The following is a 23,357-nucleotide window of genomic DNA, read 5'->3' on the forward strand; positions in this document are numbered from 1 at the left end:
GAAGGACCTCCAAGGTGATATTCTCTGAAATATTACCTGTGCCATGCGCAACTCAGGAAAGACAGGGGGAGATTAGATAACTCAATGCATGGCTGAAGACCTGCTGTAAGAGGGAAGGATTTGGGTTTCTAGAGCACTGGGCTGCCTTTTCATTGGTGTGCAACCTATATGCTAGAGATGGTTTGCACCTAAATGGAAGGGAGTCTGCTGTGCTATGGGTTTATGGAAAGGCTGGTGGAGTATTTAAACTAGGATCGAGGGGGTGGGACAATTAGATTATAATAGGGTAGACAGATTAGACATGGGTCAGTACGTATTATTGAGTGGAATGAGGAAAGATGGGGGGAAGGCTATGGCACATAAGAAGGTTCCCATGTTGCAAGCAACCAGTGGAATTGGTATCATTTGTATGAAAATAAAAAATATGCAATATACTGGTGAACAAGGTGTCAATGAATTAAAGTGTTTGTTCACCAATGCCAGAAGTCTGCCAAGCAAAATAGGTGAGTTGGAAGCGTTGGTGCATGAAGAGAACTATGATTTAATTGGTATTGCTGAATCTTGGCTTCATTCTTCACATGACTGGGCCATTAATATTCCTGGCTATGTTCTCTTTCGGAGAGACAGGGTTAATAGGTGGTGTCTGTCCCTTTGTGAGAAGTGATCTCAGAGCGAGTGTGAAAGAGGACCTAGTTGATGGAGAGTGTGATGAGGCTCAAAGTATTATGGAACTGCACATGGGGGTGCGTACTACAAAGGTAATCATTGGAGTTTGTTATAGGCCTCCCAGTGTTAATGAGGAGGTGGAGACTCAGCTCCTTCCACAGATCAAAAGGGCTACAAGGGCTGGGACAGTGATAATAATGGGGGATTTTAACTACCCGGAAATTGACTGGAGTAAATATTTAAACCTACTACAGGACAATTTTATGGTACAGTTCATAGAGGCCCCTACTAGGAATGATGCTCTGCTGGACCTGGTAATTTCAAACCATGCAGAACGTATTACAAATGTCCATATAAAAGAACATCTGGGTAGCAGTGACCATAACATGATTTAATTTATTGTTAGCTGTAAACAGCGAGCACATACGGGAAAAATAAAAACACTAAATTTTAAGAGAGCTAATTTTCCAAGGCTGAGAGCTGCTCTCCAAGACTTAGACTGGGAGGGAATATTGGCATCAATGAACACAACACAGAAATGGGAATTCTTCAAAAAGACTGTGTGTGAACAAACTGCAAAATATATTCTCATGGGCAACAAGTTTCAAAGGCTTAAAATCAAACCTATGTAGCTTACGGCCAAAGTTAAAAAAGCTATAGATAATAAGAAAAGAGCTTTTATTAAATATAACAATGAAGGAACACTATCATCGTTTAAACATTACAAAGAATATAACAGAATATGCAAAAAGGAAATAAAGGCCGCAAAAATTGAAAATGAACGACAGATTGCAAAAGATAGCAGGATCAACCAAAAAAATAATTCAAATATATTAATAGTAAAAAGGTTTGGTCCGAGCATGTAGGCCCTTTACAAAATAATCTAGATTGGGTGACTGGGGACAAAGAGAAGGCAAATTTAATAAATAAATTCTTCAGCTCTGTGTATACAAAGAAGCATGGGGGAGCTCCTGTCCATAATAAGCATGGTATTGACACAGCTCCAGATGATCCACATTGTCTCACAATTGATATGATCCAAAAATATTTAGACAGAATAAAGGTGAATTGAGCTCTGTCATTTCAAAGCCATTGTTTCTAAGTTTTAGGGGCTCTTTAATGACTGGCATAGTACCACTAGATTGGCGTAAGGCCAATGTGGTGCCAATATTTAAAAAGGGGTCAAAATCTTTACCAACTAATTATAGACCTGTTAGTGTAACTTCTATAGTTGGGAAGATACTGGAGAATTTAATAAAAGACCACATAGATGAGTTCTTGCTGGAAAAAAATGTGTTTGACACGTTTCCCCACACATGGCTAATGTGTAAAGTCTACGGGCTTGGAAAAATCTGTATGTAAATGGATTGAAAACTGGATAAAAGATCGTATTCAAAGAGTAGTGGTTAATGATTCATACTCTGAATGATCTAGGGTTGTCAGTGGTGTACCCCAAGGTTCAGTGTTGAGACCCTTACTTTTTAATATATTTATAATGACACCAAGCTGTGCAGTGGAATAACGTCCTCACAGGATGTCTTTAATTTACAAGCTGACCTCAATGCACTGTTTAATTGGGCAACTATGTGGCAAATGAGGTTTAATGTTGATAAATGTAAGGTTATGCACTTGGGGGCTAAGACTATGCATGCATCATACATACTAGGAGGAATACAACTAGGGGAATCAATGGTAGAGAAGGATCTGAGATTTCTGGTAGATCACAAGCTTAATATTGGCATGCAATGCCAAGCTGCGGTTTCTAAAGCGAGCAAAATCCTCTCTTGTATTAAAAGAGGTATAGACTCCAGAGAGCGATATCATACTACCCCTGTACAAATCATTAGTAACACCTCATCTGGAATATGCAGTTCAGTTTTGGGCACCAATTCACAAAAAAAACATTGGGGAACTGGAGAAAGTACAGAGAAGGGCAACCAAACTGATAAGAGGCATGGAGGAGCTCAGCTATGAGGAAAGATTAGAGGAACTGAATTTATTCTTTCCTGAGAAGAGGAGATTAAGGGGGGATATGATCAACATGTATAAATACATCAGTGGTTCATATAGTGAACTCGGTGTAGAGATATTCACCCTGAGGTCATCACAGAGGACAAGGGGGCACTCTTTACATCTGGCGGAAAAGAAATTTAATCTCCAAACATGGAAACGTTTCTTCACAGTGAGAGCTGTGAAAATGTGGAATAGACTCCCTCAAAACTTGGTTCTGGCCAGCTCAGTGGATTGCTTTAAAAAAGGCCTCGATTCTTTCTTAGTATCCAGTTATATTCTGTGTATCTAACTTGTATAGGTAAAGTTGATCCAGGGAATATCCGATTGCCTCTCAGGGGATCAGGAAGAAAATTTTTTCCCTGCAGGAGCAAATTAGATCATGCTTTGCTGGGTTTTTTTTGCCTTCCTCTGGATCAACTGTAGGTATAGGATTATTACTTTTTTTTTTTTCTTTTACTGGTTGAACTGGATGGACTTTTGTCTTTTTCAGCGAGACTAACAATGGATGGCCCATATACCCAATTATCAAGGCGATTATTGAGATGATATATGGGAGGTACCATTCAAAGCTCTGGTTTCAGCTAGGGATTGTCTCATCCAATTAAAATTTTTGCATAGTATTTATTATACATTTGGCTAAATTGGCCAAAATTTATGGGACCTCCTCAGTGGAGTGTTGAAGGTGTTCAGCATCGCCTGCAGACTTTGGTTTGCAGTCACCTGTACTTTACAGGAGCTCACACTTCTACAGGTCCCACTGACAATATCAGTATGCCTCCTGGGATTGGTTGATGAAATAGCACCATATAGAGCTCAGAGGGTATTCCTGTCTATTACCTTATTCTATGCCTGCAAATCTATATTACTATATTGGAAGAAATCTGAACCCTCATCCCTATAATTTTGGAAAGGTATCATTAATAAATCTTTGCCCTTATACAAGGCCACATATTTATATAGGGGATGCCCGAAGAAATTTGAAAATGTTTGGCAATGTTGGATGGCGGATACATCCAGTACTGGATGAGACTTTCCCACTGATTCATAAGCGATTGTGTTGGTCTGGATGTCAATGGGTGGAGTAATTCTGATTGTCTACCTGCAGATGTGAGGGGGGCCACTATGGGAGCTGGGAGGCACAATGGGACATTAGGGGACCTGCAGCTAGCAGGAGGCCCAGGAGGAAGGAGACTGGGGCCCGGCGTTGGGTCATGGCCTGATGGTTGAGAACCTCTGCTTTAGAGGGTCAACAAAAAAGTTGCTTCAATTGGCAACTGCAGCTCTTATGAACCATCAAAAGTATAAAGTAATGTAAGGGCCATTTATGAGAGCCAGTGACTCTGGTATATCAGAGTAGATTTACTTTGCATAAAATCAAAGGCTAGGCAAACTTTTCCCTTTTAATCCTGTGTTTTGCTGTTGCTTGTCTGTTTCAGAATTTTTTTTTCTGTAAATATTTATTTTGTACTGTTTTTCTTCTTCTTTCATTAAAACAATGATTCAGAATCCTTAAACTGAATCTCTGAATGCTCTAATTAGCGATTATTTATTTATTACAGGTATTTATATAGCACCATCAATTTATGCAACACCTTACATACTGTGGATTCACATCAGTCCCTGCCAATTTAGACAGCAGACATTTAACCTTCCAGCATGTCTTTGGAGTTTGAGAGTTAACCAGAGTACCTGAAGGAAACCTATGTAAGCACAGGTAGAACATGCAGTCTCCACATAGTGCTGTAAGTCAGAAGTTCTAACCACTAAGCCACAGTGCTGCCCAGCCCCTTCTCCTTGGCTTCTTCCAGGTGCTGGTCTTTGTTGTCTTAACAATTATGAGGTCCACACAGAAACAGTTCATAAGATATATCTGTTGTCTTATATCAATGATGGAGGATGAAGGATGACCAGTGTATATTTATAAATGTTCTTTTCCTGTACCAACTAGTCCAACAGTTCTTTTCCAGAGAGATGCATTTAATCATTTCAGTGACAGTTCATAAGACAGAGGTACAGACAAGGCAGATGACAGGATACTTAGAATATTCATGCAATCATTAGAAACCTTGCGAGAACCCCTTTCTCCTGTGACATTTAACCAAAAAGAAGCTCCCATAATATACACATTTTTCCCATTCAGTACAATGGCAAGCACTCTGATTGGCCACTTTTAGTAGCCCCTTTGATCTTCTGCGTGACGGGTAATGCCTTTTGGGCTTGGACAGCTGTAGTCATAATTCTAATCAAAGTTGTCCAGATATTTCCTAAACTGCATTCTTTTACTATTAATTAGATAAACAAGTTACCCTTTGAAGAATGCTATTTTCATGTTTATTAGATAGTCTGAAAAATCCTTTCAAGTCTGACTGAGCTATCTGTGTTTTATCACCCTTGCAAGTTTGAAAATTACCTCCTTTGAAATGTAACAAGTGGTCCCCAAGAACCAAGGTGTTATTGCATAAAATTAACATAGCAAAGAGTCCTGGGCTATCCTTTTGTTGTGTAAAATACATCTAGCCCAGTCATATTCTGGCCTGGTCAATATATGTACAGTATTATATATATATATATATATATATATATATATATATATATATATATATATATACATATATATACAGTTGTGTTCAAAATAATAGCAGTCAGACATCACTAACCTGATCAATCACATCACTGTTTTTGGTAGAAATGATATTTTTACATGGCAAATAATTTACTAGCAGGTGTAGTAGAGTAATAGAAATCCAACAGACCCAACAGTCATGACATGCATGCTGCTGATTCTGTGTAATTGAATCACTAATTGAAAGGGGCATGTTCAAAATAATAGCAGTGTGGAGTTCTATTAGTGAGGTCATTCATTCTTTGAAAAACAGGTGGCAATTATTGCCCTTATTTAAGGAAGGAAGGCAGCAAATGTTGTACATGCTGGTTACAGTGCATTTCTCTCTGAAATTCTGAGGAAAATGGGTAGTTCCAGACATTGTTCAGAAGGACAGCGTACCTTGATTAAAAAGTTGATTGGAGAGGGGAAAACATATAAAGAAGTGCAGAAAATGATAGGCTGCTCAGCTAAAATGATCGCAAATGCTTTAAAATGGCAACCAAAACCTGAAAGACGTGGAAGAAAGCGGAAAACTACCATTCGAATGGATAGAAGAATAGCCAAAATGGCAAGGACTCAGCCAACAATCAGCTCCAGGAAGATCAAAGAAGGTCTAAAGTTACCTGTGAGTACTGTTACAATTAGAAGACGCCTATGTGAAGCCAAGCTATCTGCAAGAAGCCCCCGCAAAGTCCCACTGTTGAAAAAAAGACATGTGCTGAAGAGGTTACAATTTGCCAAAGAGCACATTGACTGGCCTAAAGAGAAATGGCTCAACATTTTGTGGACTGATGAAAGTAAGATTGTTCTTTTTGGGTCTAGTGGCCGGAGACAGTTTGTCAGACAACCCCCAAACACTGAATTCAAGCCACAGTACACTGTGAAGACAGTGAAGCATGGTTGCGCAAGCATCATGATATGGGGATGTTTCTCATACTACAGTGTTGGGCCTATTTATCGCATACCAGGGATCATGGATCAGTTTGAATACATCAAAATACTTGAAGAGGTCATGCTGCCTTATGCTGAAGAGGAAATGCCCTTGAAATGGGTGTTCCAACAAGACAACGACCCCAAACACACCAGTAAACGTGCAACATCTTGGTTCCAGACCAACAAGATTGACGTTATGGATGTGGCCAGCCCAATCCCCGGATCTTAATCCAATAGAAAACTTGTGGGGTGACATAAAAAATGCAGTTTCTGAGGCAAAACCAAGAAATACAGAAGAACTGTGGAATGTAGTCCAATCATCCTGGGCTGGAATACCTGTTCACAGGTGCCAGAAGTTGGTTGACCTCATGCAACACAGATGTACAGCAGTTCTCAGAAACAATGCTTATACAACTAAATATTAATTAAGTGATTCAAAGGAAAGCAAAATCTTCAAACATTTTTCAGTTTATATAGTGAATGTTTGAGTTTGTAAAGAAGAATACAAACACTGCTATTTTTTTGAACAGTCTAATATTCACTTTTCTTCAATTTTTTTAGAGGAACAACACAAATTTGATATATTTTTCTTCATGTTTTGATTTGGAATAGAATGTGTAGTGTTCCCAATGCATTTGTGTGTATGGAAATAAAAGCTATTAGAAGGATTTTGAGCTTTATTCACTTTTTTCAACACACTGCTATTATTTTGAACACAACTGTATATATATTCCAATATTTGTACAGTCTTCAGCCGTCTTGATTGACTGGTGGGGGAGTGCAGTCATCCTGGCACACTGGCAGTGTGTCTAAAATGTAAACAGAGCTATGCATGCACAGTTCTGTGTATTTGCAAAGAAATTTTCACAGGCAGGTAAAGTGTATTTTATTGCAGAAGAGACGTTGCATGTGCCTTCTGCCATAAAGAACCTGCGTGTTCACATTTTTTCCAGTGTTAAGTTTCGCATTAAGAGTTATAAAAGTACTGAAAAATTCCTGATGGTCCTCCCCGAAATGCAGTTTATTCCTTTCTTTGTTAGTTGACTGACAACAATGCCATTTTACCACTAAAATTCTGATCATTATTAGCCCTGCCATTGTTTCCTTTGCTAGACTACATGAGCACAACCCCATTTCTTTATCTCAGTGACTACTGTTCGTTTACATTCTAACACATTTAAGAACCCACCAACTAAACACTCTATTTTAACATGCAGGAAGCTGTCAGTTTTCAGTTGCAGGGAGCCATGGTGGGGGGGCAGTGTGAATGGGGTACATAAAAAGCATTTGTTTCCTATGGGGTGGACTACTAAAGTCAAATATACTGTGCACTTTGCAAGTGCAGTTGCTCTCTCTTTTCTTAGTAAATGTCAATGTGGTAAAGCTTCACTTTGTAAAGAATACTCAAGTGCAGCAGAGATTTACTACATTTATTGAGCTCTGCGGAAATTGAGTGCAACTGCACTTTCAAAGTGCTTAGTCCTAGTGGTAACTGGTGTTTATCCAGTTCAGAAAACCGCAATATTACAGTAACAGGTTTGTTCTGTATCATTGCATATTTTTCAATGAAAAGATAACAGAGTGCTTAGTTGTGCTTACATATCTCAATAGCCTCTTTTTTTTTTTTCAAGAGTTTCACCAGAACAGACATTGATAGCAAATGGTCAGATAGCAGACAAAAATAGGCTCTTTTTTGAAATTCCAACATAGATATGCATCTGACCAGAAAACAATCCTTGTGTGACTAGAGCATACCCATATATCTTGTGTTCAGAGGCGTCCCTAGGGTTGGTGTCACCCGGCGCGGTAACACTTGGTGACACCCCATCCGACCATCCCCGCAGAATGGATCAGATCTTCTAATTGAGCATAATGGATCAGACTCCGATCCATTATGCTCAATCCGCAGATCTGAACCATCCTGCGGGGATCGTTGACTTTCTTTACAAATTACCTTTTCTTGGAGCGGGTCTGGTGTAGCAGCAAGATGTGTCTCCCATGTAGACATGTCCCCCTGAAGCAACTGCGCATGTCCCGGTTAAAACGGGTCCGGTGTCACCCCATGCGGACCGTACCCCCCGCACCTGCCTCGGGACGCCACTGCTTGTGTTTAATAATTTTAGAATTGTGCATTTCAAAAAGGAAAATGAAAGAACAATAAAATGATAAAAGAAAACAATTCTAACTTTACAGCAACTTAGTTCTTGTCGTGGTCTTTCATTTTTTGTTGTGTGAATATTAGGTATTTAACAGGCTGTTTTGATATAAATGTCAAGAAAGAAGATAGCCATAGCTCAATATACCTCCATACTCACATTTAAGATTTAGGTCCACATTTAGGATTATAAATAACACAGTGTAGCGCTAAAACAAAACTAATTAATAATGTGGACAATAAATAAATTATGTGATAACCATAAATATACGTGCACAACAATCAATCCCCCCTAAAAGCACACTTGAGGGATCCAAATAAATAATATGTGCAACACATGAATTCCCTCTTCTTGGGAACATAAACAGTACAAACGGTGTTAAGTGTCATACAACACACAACAAATATGTGAATAACACTAATAAATATCCAGAGCCAACAGCAAACAAATAAATAACCATGAACAAAAGTCCCAAAACAACAACACATATGGTACTGATCCAACTCCGCTCTCATGCAAGTAGTGATGTGTAGGTGATCGATAGGTGACTATCGTTCAGTGGCCAAAATGCCCCCTCACCTCCTTACATAGACCCCTAAGGGCCAGCTCGCTTTAGGGATCACACCGATCCTAATAAGGACAGACTCCTCACAGGCTTCCCCTCAGTGATGGTATACGTCCTTCAATCCCAAGTCTCCACACAGCTACCAGCAAGCATCTCCCAGGATCATAATGAAACAAAAAAGATCCTCCATAGTGCAAACTGTTTAATCCAGCATAAATAAATATAAAATGCCCACTCACATTGTATACTTTACATCCTCGCTTTTCTACCACATGCTAAGGATGTACTGCATGGGTATCTGGAAAGGTGTTCCAATATGGTAGATACCCTGAGCAAGTCACATGGTAAGCGTGACGCAACGCGTCGGTACGTGGGGAGGAACTTCCGGTTCTGCTGTGACGTCATTTCCGGTATGGGGGCCATACGCAGCAATCATTGTTCATATTACTCTTACATTAGTTAAATTTCATGTGCTTAGGATTTCATTTTTTATTATTTATTATTTTATGTGGGCAACTTCCTCGTTTGCACTGCTTTATTTATGGTGTTTATGTGACCTACATTGACATTAATGGTACATTCACATGAAGTTGATTCCTGCAGCCATTTTGTCTGTACATGTAGTAGCTCTTTATGTGAAAAGATAATCTATGACAATCAATAAGATCTGAAAAATGGGTGGGCCAGGGCACAGGTAAAGGAAAAGGCAGATAAATAAAACTGAGAACATGGGGAACACATAACATACACTATATTACCATAAGTATTGGGACACCTGCCTTTACACGCACATGAACTTTAATGGCATCGCAGTCTTGTTCCATAGGGTTCAACTCTTCTGGGAAGGCTGTCCATAAGGTTTAGGAGTGTGTCTATGGGAATGTTTGAGCATTCTTTGAGAAGCGCATTTGGGAGGTCAAGAAATTATGTCAGATGAGAAGGCCTGGCTCGCAGTCTCCGCTCTAGTTAATCCCAAAGGTGTTGAGGTGCAGTCCAGTCAAGTTCCTCCACCCCAAACTCGCTCATCCATGTCTTTATGGACCTTGCTTTGTGCACTGGTACACAGTCATGTTGGAACAGGAAGGGGCCATCCCCAAACTGTTTCCACCAAGTTGGGAGCATGAAATTGTCCAAAATGTCTTGGTATGCTGACACCTTAAAAATTCCATTCACTGAAATTAATGGGCCAAGCCCAAACCCTGAAAAACAACCCCACACCAACTCCCTCCACCAAACTTTACACTTGGCACAATGCCGTCAGGCAAGTGCCGTTTGAGTGATTTGTCACTCCAGAAAACACATCTCCACTGCTCTAGAGTCCAGTGGCGGCGTGCTTTACACCACTGCATCTGACGCTTTGCATTGCACTTGGTTATGTAAAGCTTGGATGCAGCTGTTTGGCCATGGAAACCCATTCCACGAAGCTCTCTATACACTGTTGTGCTAATCTGAAGGCCACACGAAGTTTGGAGGTCTTTAGCTATTGACTCTGCAGACAGTTGGCGACTTCTGTGACACTGTGTGCTTCAGCAAGCTCTGTCATTTTACATGGCCTACCACTTCGTAGCTGAGTTGCTGTTGTTCCCAGTTTCTTCCACTTTGTTATAATACCACTAACAGTTGACCATGGAATATATAGTAGCAAGGAAATGTCATAGATGGACTTATTGCACAGGTGGCAACCTACTACGGTACCACATTTGAATTCACTGAGCTCCTGAGAGCAACCCATTCTTTTACAAATGTTTGTAGAAGCAGTCTGCATGCCTAGCTGCTTGATTTTATGCACTTGTGGCAATGGAAGTGATTGGAGCACTTGAATCCAATGATTTGGAGGGGTGTCCCAATACTTTTGGCAATATAATGTATATGTTATGCGTAAACTTGTACAGCAATGAGCAGTCTTTGTATTACTGCAAATATGGTAGATTAACTGTAATGCGTATCTGATATTTCCATGTTCTCTGCATTTCTTTGTATCTCCTTGAATATGTATATCACTTGTAAGTGATCTAGGCTAGTGCAAGCAGCTTTTATGTAGCAGGAAAACCTCAGCAGTGCAGGAAGTAAAAGAGGAACGGAAGTGGTGAGGGTGGGGAAAAGTCATAACTATACAAGGCATGAATACAAGACTTATCTGTGCTTCTCTTTAATTCCTGCATTTCAGTCAGCATTGTAAACTGCACAAAATGTCCTTAACCACTGGTATAAAGATGGCTGTGCAGATTAGTTGCTGGCAGACCATACTCACCAAGTACAAATCGGATTAAACCATGCAAAATCCTTATGTGTTTTTTGTAATCATTGTTAATTCTCAAAATGAAGTATTTTGTCCAACATAAAATATTACAATATTATTGTATAGTATTGTACATGCATGTTTGAACCTTGTAGATGAAAGCCAGGCAAACAACTAAATTCAAAATTAAAAATGTCAAATGCTTTACCTGTTAAATGATTTGTAATTATGTCCATCTAGTCTTGTAGTACAGACAACTAGGCAAATAGCACAGAACTTTTCTCCCTTGCAGTTTTTAGGCAGCACAACTTTGTTAAAGTAGTTGTAAAAGTTGAAGATTTTTACCTTCATGCATTCTATGCATGAAGGCAAAAAACCTTCAGTATGCAGCTCTCCCACAACCTTCAACACTCACCTAAACTCAATCCCAATACAGCGATGTGCACAAGAACAGCTGCTGTCCCAATTCTCTGCTTCCTCATTGGCTAAGAGACAACAACGGGAGCCATTGTCAATCACAGTCAGTAAGGAGCAGGGGCAGGGCTGAGCCCCATTCTATGTGTTGTGTGGACACACAGAGCAGGGCTTGGGAGTGAGCAAGTGGCTTGCTCTGGGGGCACTTGGCAGGGGGGAGGAGCATTGATAGGGGACTCGAGAAATAGAGAATCGGGACTGCCCTGTGCAAAACCCTTTCACAGAACATGTTTGTTAAAAAAAAAAGCCTTTATTATCACTTTAAGGACTTGGCCTAGGTTCACAAAGTAGCGGGTCCGAAAACGCATGTAAATCACATATGTTCCCTGACCCACAGGCAAAATGTGCTTCCCTTTTTCTGACATGCATCATGTTTTCAGCTGTGTGAAACCATATGGTGCTCCAATGATTTTATTGACCATGTTTTTAAAAAAGGGTCAGGTACTTTTTCTCAGCTTTTGCTCACAAGTACAGCAGTCCTTTCAAATGAATGGGCTGCTGTGCCTGCTCAAACGGAGCACGCAGGATCTGCAGCAGGGCTGAAGATAAAAACAAAACTACCTGTCTGGTGCCCGGAACTACATTTCCCGGGCTCCAGGCGATAGGAATTCAACATTCCTGCTACTGTATATAATAATCCTTTGAATATACTTGTCTGTGGTGACAGTGTGTGTTACATATGTTTATTGTTCACTTTTGTTCTTGCTAACATTGTGAAGCAGTTTGGAGTTTGAAGGGTTAATTGCGTAATTAACCTAACCCACTGACAATCGCTCTCAGGCTGCTGGTACATAGATTGTGGTCCTGCAAGCTGGAAAATCTTTGTGTAGGGTGCAGCTGAGAGTGGCATTGTTACACAAGTGACAGCGCAATGTGAGATTGGCTGGTCCTTTGTTATGACTTGGTGAGAAGGGCAGGGGTCGGGCACTACGTTGCATCACACCAGGAAGTTCAAATTACAGCAGAACTTTGTTTTTCATGTCCATGTCCATGATGAGAGAGACATTGCTCATTGGAAGCAATGAAGACCTTGAGAGGGATCCAGTTATGGCTTTACTTGATGCAAAAATGACTTAGAGCCAACAGTGTATGTATCTAGTATCTTTTATCTATGTTTCTACTATTTTTATTACACAGTGATCTGTGTTTTTCCTTTACCCAGGTACTGTCCCACAATCTATACACTGTACTATGCATACCTCATGATCCTGTAGCACTGGAAGATCATTTTCGTGATGATGATGATGGCCCGGTGTCCAGTCAGGGTTATATGCCATATTTGAATCAATACATACTGGACAAGGTAAGTTCATAGTTACACAGTTAGTCTCGCTGAAAAAAGACAAAAGTCCATCCAGTTCAACCATAGAAAAAAAAAGTTATAATCCTATACCCACAGTTGATCCAGAGGAAGGTAAAAAAAAAAACCCAGCAATGCATGATACAATTTGCTCCTGCTGGGAAAAAAATTCCTTCCTGATCCCCCAAGAGGCAATCAGATACTCCCTGGATCAGCTTTACCTATAAATATTAGTATCCAGCTGTATTCTGTGCATCTAAGAAAGAATCCAAGCCCTTTTTGAAGCAATCCACTGAGCTAACTAGAACCAACTCTTGAGGGAGTCTATTCCACATTTTAACAGCTCTCACTGTGAAGAAACCTTTCCGCGTTTGGAGATTAAATTTCTTTTCCTCCAGACATAAAGAGTGCCCCCTTGTCCTCTGTGATGACCTCAGGGTGAATAGCTCTATACCGAGTTCACTATATGAACCACTGATGTAATTATACATGTTGATCATATCCCCCCTTAATCTCCTCTTCTCAAGAGAGAATAAATTCAGTTCCTCTAATCTTCCCTCATAGCTGATCTCCTCCATGCCTCTTATCAGTTTGGTTGCCCTTCTCTGTACTTTCTCCAGTTCCCCCAATGTTATTTTTGTGAATTGGTGCCCAAAACTGAACTGCATATTCCAGATGAGCTTTTACTAATGATTTGTACAGGGGTAAAATTATATCGCTCTCTCTGGAGTCTATACCTCTTTTAATGCAAGAGAGGATTTTGCTCGCTTTAGAAATCACAGCTTGGCATTGCATGCCATTATTTACCTTGTGATCTACCAGAACTCCCAGATCCTTCTCCACCATTGATTCGCCCAGTTGTACTCCCCCTAGTATGTATGATGCATGCATATTCTTAGCCCCCAAATGCATAACCTTACATTTAATCTCATTTGCCACATACAGTAGTTGCCCAATTAGACAGTGCATTGAGGTCAGCTTGCAAGTTGAAGACATCCTGTAAGGACGTTATTCCACTGCACAGCTTGGTGTCATCTGCAAAGACTGAAATGGGATTTTGAATCTCAGACCCTATATCGTTTATAAATATATTAAAAACTAAGGGTCCCAGCACTGAACCCTGGGCTACACCACTGATGACCCTAGACCATTCAGAGTACGAATCATTAATCACTACTCTTTGAATACGTTCTTTTAGCCAGTTTTCTACCATTTACATACATATTTTTCCAAGGCCGTAGACTTTACCTTACACATTAGCCGTGTATGGGGAACTGTGTCAAATACTTTTGCAAAATCCAAGTATACCACGTCCACCGCCACCCCTCTGTCCAAGGTTTTGCTCACCCCCTCATAAAAAGAAATCAGATTTGTTTGACAACTTATGTCTTTCATGAATCCATGCTGTGTGTTGCTTAAAATATTTTTTTCCAGCAAGAACTCATCTTTGTGATCTTTTATTAAACTCTCCAATATCTTCCCAACTATAGAAGTTAAACTAACAGGTTTATAAATACTTGGTAAAGATTTTGACCCCAGTTCATTTTTTAATAAATATGTAATTTTCTGGAAGTCTTCTCAAAGAAGTCCTTAGTATCTGTGAATAGTTTAAAAAAGAGCATCAAGTAATTTGTTAAAGTGAAATTGTGCTCTGCTCATACAGAATAAAATAAGAGGGTCACATCAAAGAGAAGCTCCAGTCTAATTTGTGAAAATTAAAAGTCAGCGGCTACAAAAACTGTAGCTGCTGAATTTTAATAAACAAATGCTCACTTTTTCCCAGGTTCCAGCGCTGTGCTCATCCGAGCCCTTTGCTTCCCTGGTCTTCAGTCCTTAGTGGCGGTATTCCGAAAGCTTGCAGCTTCACAGTCGAGTGCCCACTGCACATTGTGAATAGCCCTGCAGTCTTCTGGGATCTCTGATGTGGTCCTAGGGTTGCCTAGGTGGGGGAGGAGGCTTTAGGTGTAACTTTCCCTTTTGGGTAAAGCTTTGCTTTATTCTCCCTTCCCCAGCAGCACATTCTTTACAATTCTTTGCACCTTGCCACATTGTTCAACCAATAGGAGCAGAAGAAGCCACTCTGTGTTATCTACAAGTCGTAGGTTAAACAGGGCTATAGACTCTCCTCATGTGACAATACTGTTACTTAGTGATTGGCCCAGTGCTGTCATGTGGCAAGAGTCACATGCTTCTCTATACATGGGAGTACAAAATGTATTTGCATTTGTGACAACCATTTTCCTGTGTGGATTGTAAAGCACTATCAAAGTATGTAATAATGAAAAGTGGATATATGATATACATTTACATAGATGTTTGCTGTAAGTATCATTCTCCTTTAACAATCAATTTCTTCTTTGTGGTCTTTTGACACATTTCTTACTTTGTTTACCCTTAGGTGGTAGAAGGCACATTTGTAAAGGAGAGCTTCCATGAGTTATGCTGGACTCTAACAGCTAAAAAGAACTATCATCCGGCTGAAAAAGTGATTTCTAATAGGGATGCTTTTTGCCTTTGGTGCCTTTTCAACTACTTGTCAGAAGATACATACCCTCTAATAATGGTCCTTGACGAGGTGAGACATAATACATTTTAGCTATATATGCACACTGCAGGTGTGTGTGTGTGTGTCAATCTATTTCCCGGAATGGACTGTAAGGATAAATGTTTGCTTAACTATACACTGGTTGTTTGCTTAACTATACACTGGTGGATTTTGTCACCTTCAAAGTAGTTCCCTTGTGAAACAATGCACTTTTCTAGATGACCATGCCACTGCCAGAAAGATTCCTGGAATTAATTTTCCGGAATGCTGTGTAGTAGACATGGTGCGCTGAATGTTATCAAATCTATGTCTTTTAAAATTTTTCAATTGTGGAAAACAGCCCAAAGTTTCAGGGTGTTAATAAGGGAAATAAGGTGGTTGGTCAAGTTTTGGAATAGATTTCTGGGCCAGGAACTTGCAAAGTGCTCCTGCAAATGTGCAGGAGCATTGTCATAGTGAGAAATCCACTTGTCAAGCCAGAGTTCTGGTCTTTTCCTACAAACAGATTCCCATATTGTTTTCAGAATTTTCAAGTAACACTGTTGATTGACTATTGTACCATATTCTATGAACTCATAGTGAACTATCCCCTTGTAACAAAAAAAAATACATCAGCATGGTTTTGAACTGAGAATGAGACATGCGTGCTTTCTTTGTTTTCCTTTGCATGCTCTGGAATCACACTGAAAACACCATGTTTCGTTACAGTAATAACCCTAATAAACACCTCTGCATTCTTCAAAAGATTGGATGAAATTTAAAGTCACCATTCTTTTTGATCATTTGTCAAGATCCAATGCACCCTCTTTGTGGAAATCTTTCTCATTCCTAAACCCTCTGTTAGATTCTGCTGCACAGGTTCCCTGTTCATGTTCAATTCTTCTGCCATAATTTGCACGCTCTTGCGATCTGAGTATACAAAGGTTCACACTCTATCCACATTTGTATCCCTCCTTTGTTTTTTGGCTGCCCACTTCTTATGTCATCGTGCACATCTTCTAGCCCCTCCTTAACTGCTTCCTGACTGCCCTGTAGCAGAAATACTGCTACAGTGCACGGGTGTGCAAAATCACGTATATATACGTGATTTAGCATTTCCGGGTAAAGGGCATGCCATTCGCAGCCCATGGCTGTCAGTCATTGGGGCCCGCCCCGTGATTACCGAGGATCTCTGATTGGGAGGAGAACTGTTTTGTTTGCTAACAGTTCTCCTCCCTGTGAGCTTGGGCACACTGCTTTGAATGGCTGTGCATAGCACACACATCCAATGCAGTGTGTTTACAGTGAAGCACACAGACACTGCCCTATAGTAAACCACACACAGCACACAGTTAACCCTTTGATCGCCCCCCATGTTAACCCCTTCTTGTCCAGTGCCATTAGTACAGTGTCAGTGCTTTTTTTTTTTAGCGCTCATACACTGTATTGGTGTCACTGAGGATGTCAAGTCAGTTCCACCCCAGTGTCAGAATGTCTGCTGCAGTCCCGCTATGAGTCACGGATCACAGCCATTACTAGTAAAAATTAAAAAAAAAAATCCCAGTATGTATTCCGCCATTTGTATACACTATAACTTTCACGTAAACCAATTATTTACACGTATTGGGTTTTTATTTTAGCAAAGACATGTAGCAGAATACATTTTGGCCTAAATTTATGACAAAATTTGATTTTTTTAAATTTTTTTAACTGGACATGCTTACTAGCAAAAAGTCAAAAATATTGTTTGTTTTTTTTTCAAAATTGTCTTTTTTTTTCTTATAGCGCAAAAAATAAAAACTGCACAGGTGATCAAATGCCACCAAAAGAAAGCTAAATTTGTGGGAAAAAAAAGGACAAAAATTTAATTTGAGTGCAGAGTTGCATGACCACGGAATTGTCAGTTAATGTAACGCAGCGCCATAATGCAAAAAATGGCCTGGTCAGGAAGGGGGGTAAATCCTCAGGAGGGAAAGTGGTTAAACCACCTTATACTATTCAAAAACAGTTGATTTCTTCATGGAATGTTCATCATAAGCCTGTTGTAACAGAGCTAAGGTTTCATTCACATTAAAACACCAGAGATGGCAGGTCCACCACTGGCGCCCTGTGCTTTTCACAGATGAGAACAGGTTCACCCTGAGCACGTCACAGACGTGAAAGGGTCTGGAGAAGCCATGAAGAACGTTATGCTGCCTGTAACATCCTTCAGCATGACCGCTTTGGTGATGGGTCAGTGATGGTCTGGGGAGGCATATCCATGGAGGGACACACAGATCTCTACAGGCTAGACAATGGCACTCTGGTTGCCATTAAGAAAGGGAACACTGGCTCAGCTACATTACCTTTGGGTTGTTGCAGTCTGTCGTTGCTGGCTCCTAAACTACTTACTGCTACAAATTAAAGGGAAGTCTGCTATCTGATTCAGCCAAGACTTTAAAAGCACTCAACTAAGAGATCAGCTAGATGTCCTCTGTGTGAATAGTTCTGATTTTGGAGTATCCCATCCCTATACCCAGTTCTACAAACTGCAAAAACAAACATCCCCTAGACTGGTGTGTGTGTGTGTGTGAGTGGGTGTGTCTGGCTGGCTGTGGAGAATACCGTGTTCCTGGCTGCGGGGCAAAGAATGGGGCAGACCTGGGCAAAAATACAAGCAGCCCTTATGAGTATTGTGCTACATGTCAAATGTTTGTTCGGTGGCTTGCAAATTTGTTAGGTTTGTTCATTTTAGGAAAAAAAAGACGGCCACATTCTCATCAATTGTTAACCAGTGAACAAATATTTAAGGCGTATAGTTCCTCTTTTTGTATCTTGGATCTAAAACTATAATCGTGTTTACATCCAACTACTCTTTTGTCTTTTCAGCTCATCTACAAAAAATGGTTTCTTGCAATTACCAGATAAACCAATGGTCCCAGCTAAGTTTAAATGTTACTAGCAAAAGAGTACCAGTCCATTAAAAGGGGGTGAATAAGGAAGGATGTACTGGTAGAGTGACAATAAATGCCAAGGAGTGTGTAGGTACAGTGGCGAGAGCAGTGGAGGCATGTAGAAGAGGTGTTGAGATCAGGAAGGGGGCGGATGGGGGACAGATATATGTGCAGTGGAATCAAATACAGACATGTATGTCTGTGCTGTGGCAGTGAGTGCAGATTGGTGTTGACAGGTGGTGGTTGGAGGAGGAGGGAGGTATTCTGGAAGCAGTAGTGGTAAGAGAGAGGGAGGAGCAGGGGCGGACTGACAACTCATGGGGCCCCCGAGCAATAAGAGATAATGGGGCCCCCTGTGTCTCCGCCTACACTAAAGCCAAAGCCACACCCACACAACACCCGTCTACATATTGCAACTAAGCTGCATAGAAAGGGCATTAAAAATAATAAAACAACGTCGTGGGGTCCCCCCCTCCATTCATACCAAGCCCTTCGGATCTGGTATGGTCCCGCCCCTTACATATTAAAGAACTGTCAAGCCAGTGGAGCAGGCAGATGGCGGGAGCCAGCGTCGGGAGCAGAGCCTTTTTTTTTTCTTTTTTCGGGTAGCGGTAGCGGCGTGCATCGTGATTTACGTTGGATCTACTTCGAGGGACATTCTTTTTTTCCTTCTTTAAATAAAGGACTTGTCAAAGAATCTTTCCTGTCTTTTTTCACGCTACACTTTTTTTTTTTTTGTGAATGGATAGCGGTACCATGGACCTCGGGATCTGGGGGCCCCCTTGCTAAAGGGGGCTTCCAGAATGATAAGCCCCCTGCCCACAGACCCCTACAACCAGGGATGTGGGGAAAAGGCCCTTTTCCCCATCAACATGGGGACAAAGTGCTTTGGGGAGGGGAGCCCCCCCAAAGCTCCCCCCCATGTTGAGGGTATGTGGCCTGGTATGGTTCAGGAGGGGGGGACGCTCGCTCGTCCACCCCCCCTTTCCTGACCTGCCGGGCTGCAGGCTCGGATAAGGGTCTGGTATGGATTTTGGGGGGGATCCCACTCCATTTTTTTTTAATTGTGGCGGGGTTCCCCTCAAAATCCATACCAGACCTGAAGGGCTTGGTATGGATGGAGGGGGTACCCCACGCTGTTTTTTACATTTTTAATTGCTGTCAATTCTTTCTTTTACATTCAGCTATCAGTGGGGAATCCCGCTGACAGCTGAAACATTAACACATGGTTTTCACTACTAAAATACCGCATAACTTGATAAAATAACTCATGCGGTATTTTAGTAGCGTTTTTTTGTGAATTCAGATGTTTTTTTAAAAAAAAATGCTAGTTAATTGTACCCAGTGAGCCTCTCACCGGGCCCCCTACTGACCTTGGGCCCTCGGGCAATGCCCTAAGGGTCAGTCCGCCCCTGTGGAGGAGGTTGTAAAGCACAGTGTTGAGAGGGAGCACAAGGCACTAAAGTGGCACTTTTCAGTGAAAATGAGATGCATAGTGCCACTTATTAACCCACACTTCTAGACTGTGTATATTTTTCTATTGTGGACATGCATCGCTGGATTTTGCCCTATAGCTCATTTCATTTCCATCTGAGTCTGTTTGCCCCATATTGGAACTATATGTGCATATAACATATTTGTTGTATGCTCATGTGCAGGGGCGGACTGACAACTCATGGGGGCCCCGGGCAATAAGGGATCATGGGGCCCCTGTGTCCTTGGCCAAAGTGCTCATGGTGCAAAAGTACCATGCGATTTCCCAGTCCCTGCATTTGTAGAATGGTGCAGGAACCTTATAAAGAAAAATATGTACAAAACAACTATACATTCCCTTTAATTTATTAGGAGTCCAGGGGATTTAATGAGACCTTACTGGGTCAGAGAATGGTCAAATTCTGTGAGATGAGGGAAAAGGCATGACTGGTAGCACTTTCAAAGGTCCATCAGAAAGAGCGTAGCCCTAAGTTCACTGACTTAAATCTGGAAAAGGAATGCTTTGTTGTTATAGAAGGCAGAAAATTGGGGTTGCAAAAGACTGGCATCAATATGGAGGGGTAGAGAGAAATCTTATTGGGCTAGGCTAGAAGTACCTTGAGGGAAACTGAAGAGTGGGGCCAATCAAAGGGTATCTTTTGATAGGGCAGCACAGGGGCTAAGTGGTTAGCACTTCCACCTGGCAGCATTAGGGTTTTTGGTTCGAATCCCAACCATGGCACTGCCTGCATGGAGTTTTCATGTTCTCCCTGTGCCCTCATGGGTTTCCTCCAGGTACTCCAATTTCCTCCCACACTCCAAAGACATGCTAGTAGGTTAATTGGATTGTGTTTAAATTGGCCCTAGTATGTTTATGTATGAATGTGACTTAGGGACCTTAGATTGTACACTCCTTGAGGGTTAGGGACGGATGTGAATGTATACTATTTACTAAAATTGGAGAGTGCAAAATCTTGTGCAGCTGTGCATAGAAACCAATCAGCTTCCAGGTTTTATTATCAAAGCTTCATTGAACAAGCTGATGTTAAAAGCTGATTGGCTACAATGCACAGTTGCACCAGATTCTGAGTGCTCCAGCTTTAGTAAATATCCCCCTATGTTTATGAAAAGCTCTGCATAAATTGACGGTGCTATATAAGTTCTTATAATAAAAAAAATACAGAACTTCAGTATTAACAAAGTGCAGAGCTGTCATATATACCTCTCAATATCATATAACTGTAACATATATCTTATACATTTATTAGTGAAACTTGTGCATACCATGCATAAATTGTGATATTAACAAAAACCATAATTCTAAATGAGTCCTTTAAATACACTATGTTTATATGCAAATCTTTGTCCTTGTATTGTATATGATCCTTCACCAACATACATATATACTGTCACCTCCAGGGGCGAACTGACCATTTGGAAACTCAGGCACTGCCCGAGGGCCCGGGGTCAGTAGGGGGTCACATGAGATGCCCCTGGTACCTTTTTCATATGCTTTTTTGAGTTTGGGCAAGGACACAGGGGCCCCATGAGTTGTCAGTCTGCCCCTGCTCACCTCCTGTTTTTAATCTATACGATGTAGGTCAAATAGCACCTTTCCCTTTAACCAGGGTTGGTAAAGCCTCCTACACGAGCCTCCAGTTTCCGATGTAATGTAATTCATTGGCATCCATTTAATCCATACACGATATTGCTTCCAAATTAGCATATCATGCTGCTGTCTCATCTCCACCTTAAACTGTCTCAGTGCTACGCACTGACTTTCTGCAAACTTAGGGTAATTGCAGCTGTCTGATCTCCACCTTAAACTGTCTCACTGCTACACACTGACTTTTTGCAAATCGCATGATAATTAGTCTATATCTTTTTGTCTGCTTGTGGTGATTGATTCTCACTTCCTTTTTGCCTTTCTGTGATCAGAGAATCAATCATCTTTTATGACCCTGGCCTGTGTCTGCGACTGATCTGGCTTTGACCAATCTCCCCCCAAATTCAGGTGTTCCTTATCAGTTCCTAATTGGGGCAGAGAAGAATTGCTCAGTTGATCATCTCCCTATAAATTTACACTAGCTTAGGGGGGAGGTCACAGACAGGGGCATTGTCCTGCGTGAGTGCATTTTATACTGGAGTGCAAAACAGCAGTTGAACACAGCAAGATAACTAAAGCCGCAAGGAGATACAACAAAGGACTGTACTGCACTTTAGAAAGACTGCAAGCAAAACACCCTGAGAAACATCTCCTACAAGTCTGATTCCCACTCCATCTACCTTTTAATATGTCCCCTCTACTCCTCCTTTTCACATTACTATACTCTGTTCTCAAAATCTAATTTCTTTACCCTCTGCTCCACCCCAGAGCGTATACATATCACCTTAACTTGTACCGTCTCCCTACTACTGCTCTCATAACCTCCTGCTAATACCTTACTCACCTGCTGACCCAAACACCAGGACAGGAAGGCATGTGCACTCATATACATCCCGCTCCCATTTTACTTTCCGCACCCTCCTTTTCCTAACCTCTGGGGATATCTACCTGAACCCTGGTCCTCCAGTGTCTCACCCCCACACCAGGCACCCTCCTTCCTCCAGGAATAGCCACAATCCACTCAATTTAATCTCTATCCTTATGCTCCTAAAAATCACCCTCCATTTTCATTTTCATTTTCATGTGCACTCTGGAATGCCCACTCTGTCTGTAATAAGCTCACCTTTGTCCATGACCTTTTTGTCTCCGACTCCCTTACCCTACTAGCAATTACAGAAACTTGTCTTCAAGCATCAGATTCTGCTTCTCCTGCAGCACTTTCCTATGGAAGCCTTCTCTGGACTCGCTCGCTCAGACCCAGTAATCGGAAAGGAGGTGGAGGTGGTTTGCTTCAATCCCCACTGAGCACCTTTGAAGTCCTCCTTAAAACTCCCTCTCTATCCTTCTCTTTTTTCTAGACTCACTGCATTTGGTTGTTTTCTCCCATTTCTCTGAGGATTGCAGTGATTTATCGGCCTCCTGGACTGGTGTCACACTTTCTTGATGACTTCTCTGCTTAGCTACCCTACTTTCTCTCCACTGAAATACCCACTATCATTCTTGGAGATTTTAACATCCCCATTAATGTGAACAACCCAGCTACATCCCAACTCTTCAGCTTAACCTCATATTTTGCCTTAACACAATGAACACAGTCCTCCACTCACTCTAATGGGAATACATTTAGACCTTTTTTTCTCCCATCTTTGCACTCCCTAAAACCTCCCAAACACCCCCCTTCCTCTCTGATCTCATCACTTTCACAGTGTCCTCATCTTCAAACACCTATACCTCCAAGCAGCAAACAATTACCCACAGAAACCTTCACAACTTTAACCCTTCTCTTTCCACTCTACAACTGACTGCCTCTATGACAGAATCTCTCCCCTGTCCTGCCCTGACCTGTCCATTGCTGTCTACAAGAGTTCAC

General features: G+C 41.2%; 1 protein-coding gene across 2 annotated transcripts in view; it reads left to right on the forward strand.

Annotated features, from left to right (window-relative positions):
- DEF6 (DEF6 guanine nucleotide exchange factor) overlaps positions 1–23,357 on the forward strand; it is a 133,275-nt gene that overhangs the window by 32,287 nt on the left and 77,631 nt on the right. The window contains exons 2-3 of one of the 2 annotated variants that reach the window (XM_089677554.1): positions 12,814–12,954; positions 15,350–15,526. In XM_089677554.1, coding sequence (XP_089533680.1) covers positions 12,814–12,954; positions 15,350–15,526 — 318 coding nt within the window. The remainder of the gene's footprint in view (positions 1–12,813; positions 12,955–15,349; positions 15,527–23,357) is intronic. The other variant, XM_089677555.1, reaches the window with a different exon arrangement.

This window comes from Staurois parvus, unplaced genomic scaffold, assembly GCF_062004578.1.
Source record: "Staurois parvus isolate SC_StPar_1 unplaced genomic scaffold, SC_StPar_1.0 ptg000188l, whole genome shotgun sequence".
NCBI lineage: Eukaryota > Metazoa > Chordata > Amphibia > Anura > Ranidae > Staurois > Staurois parvus.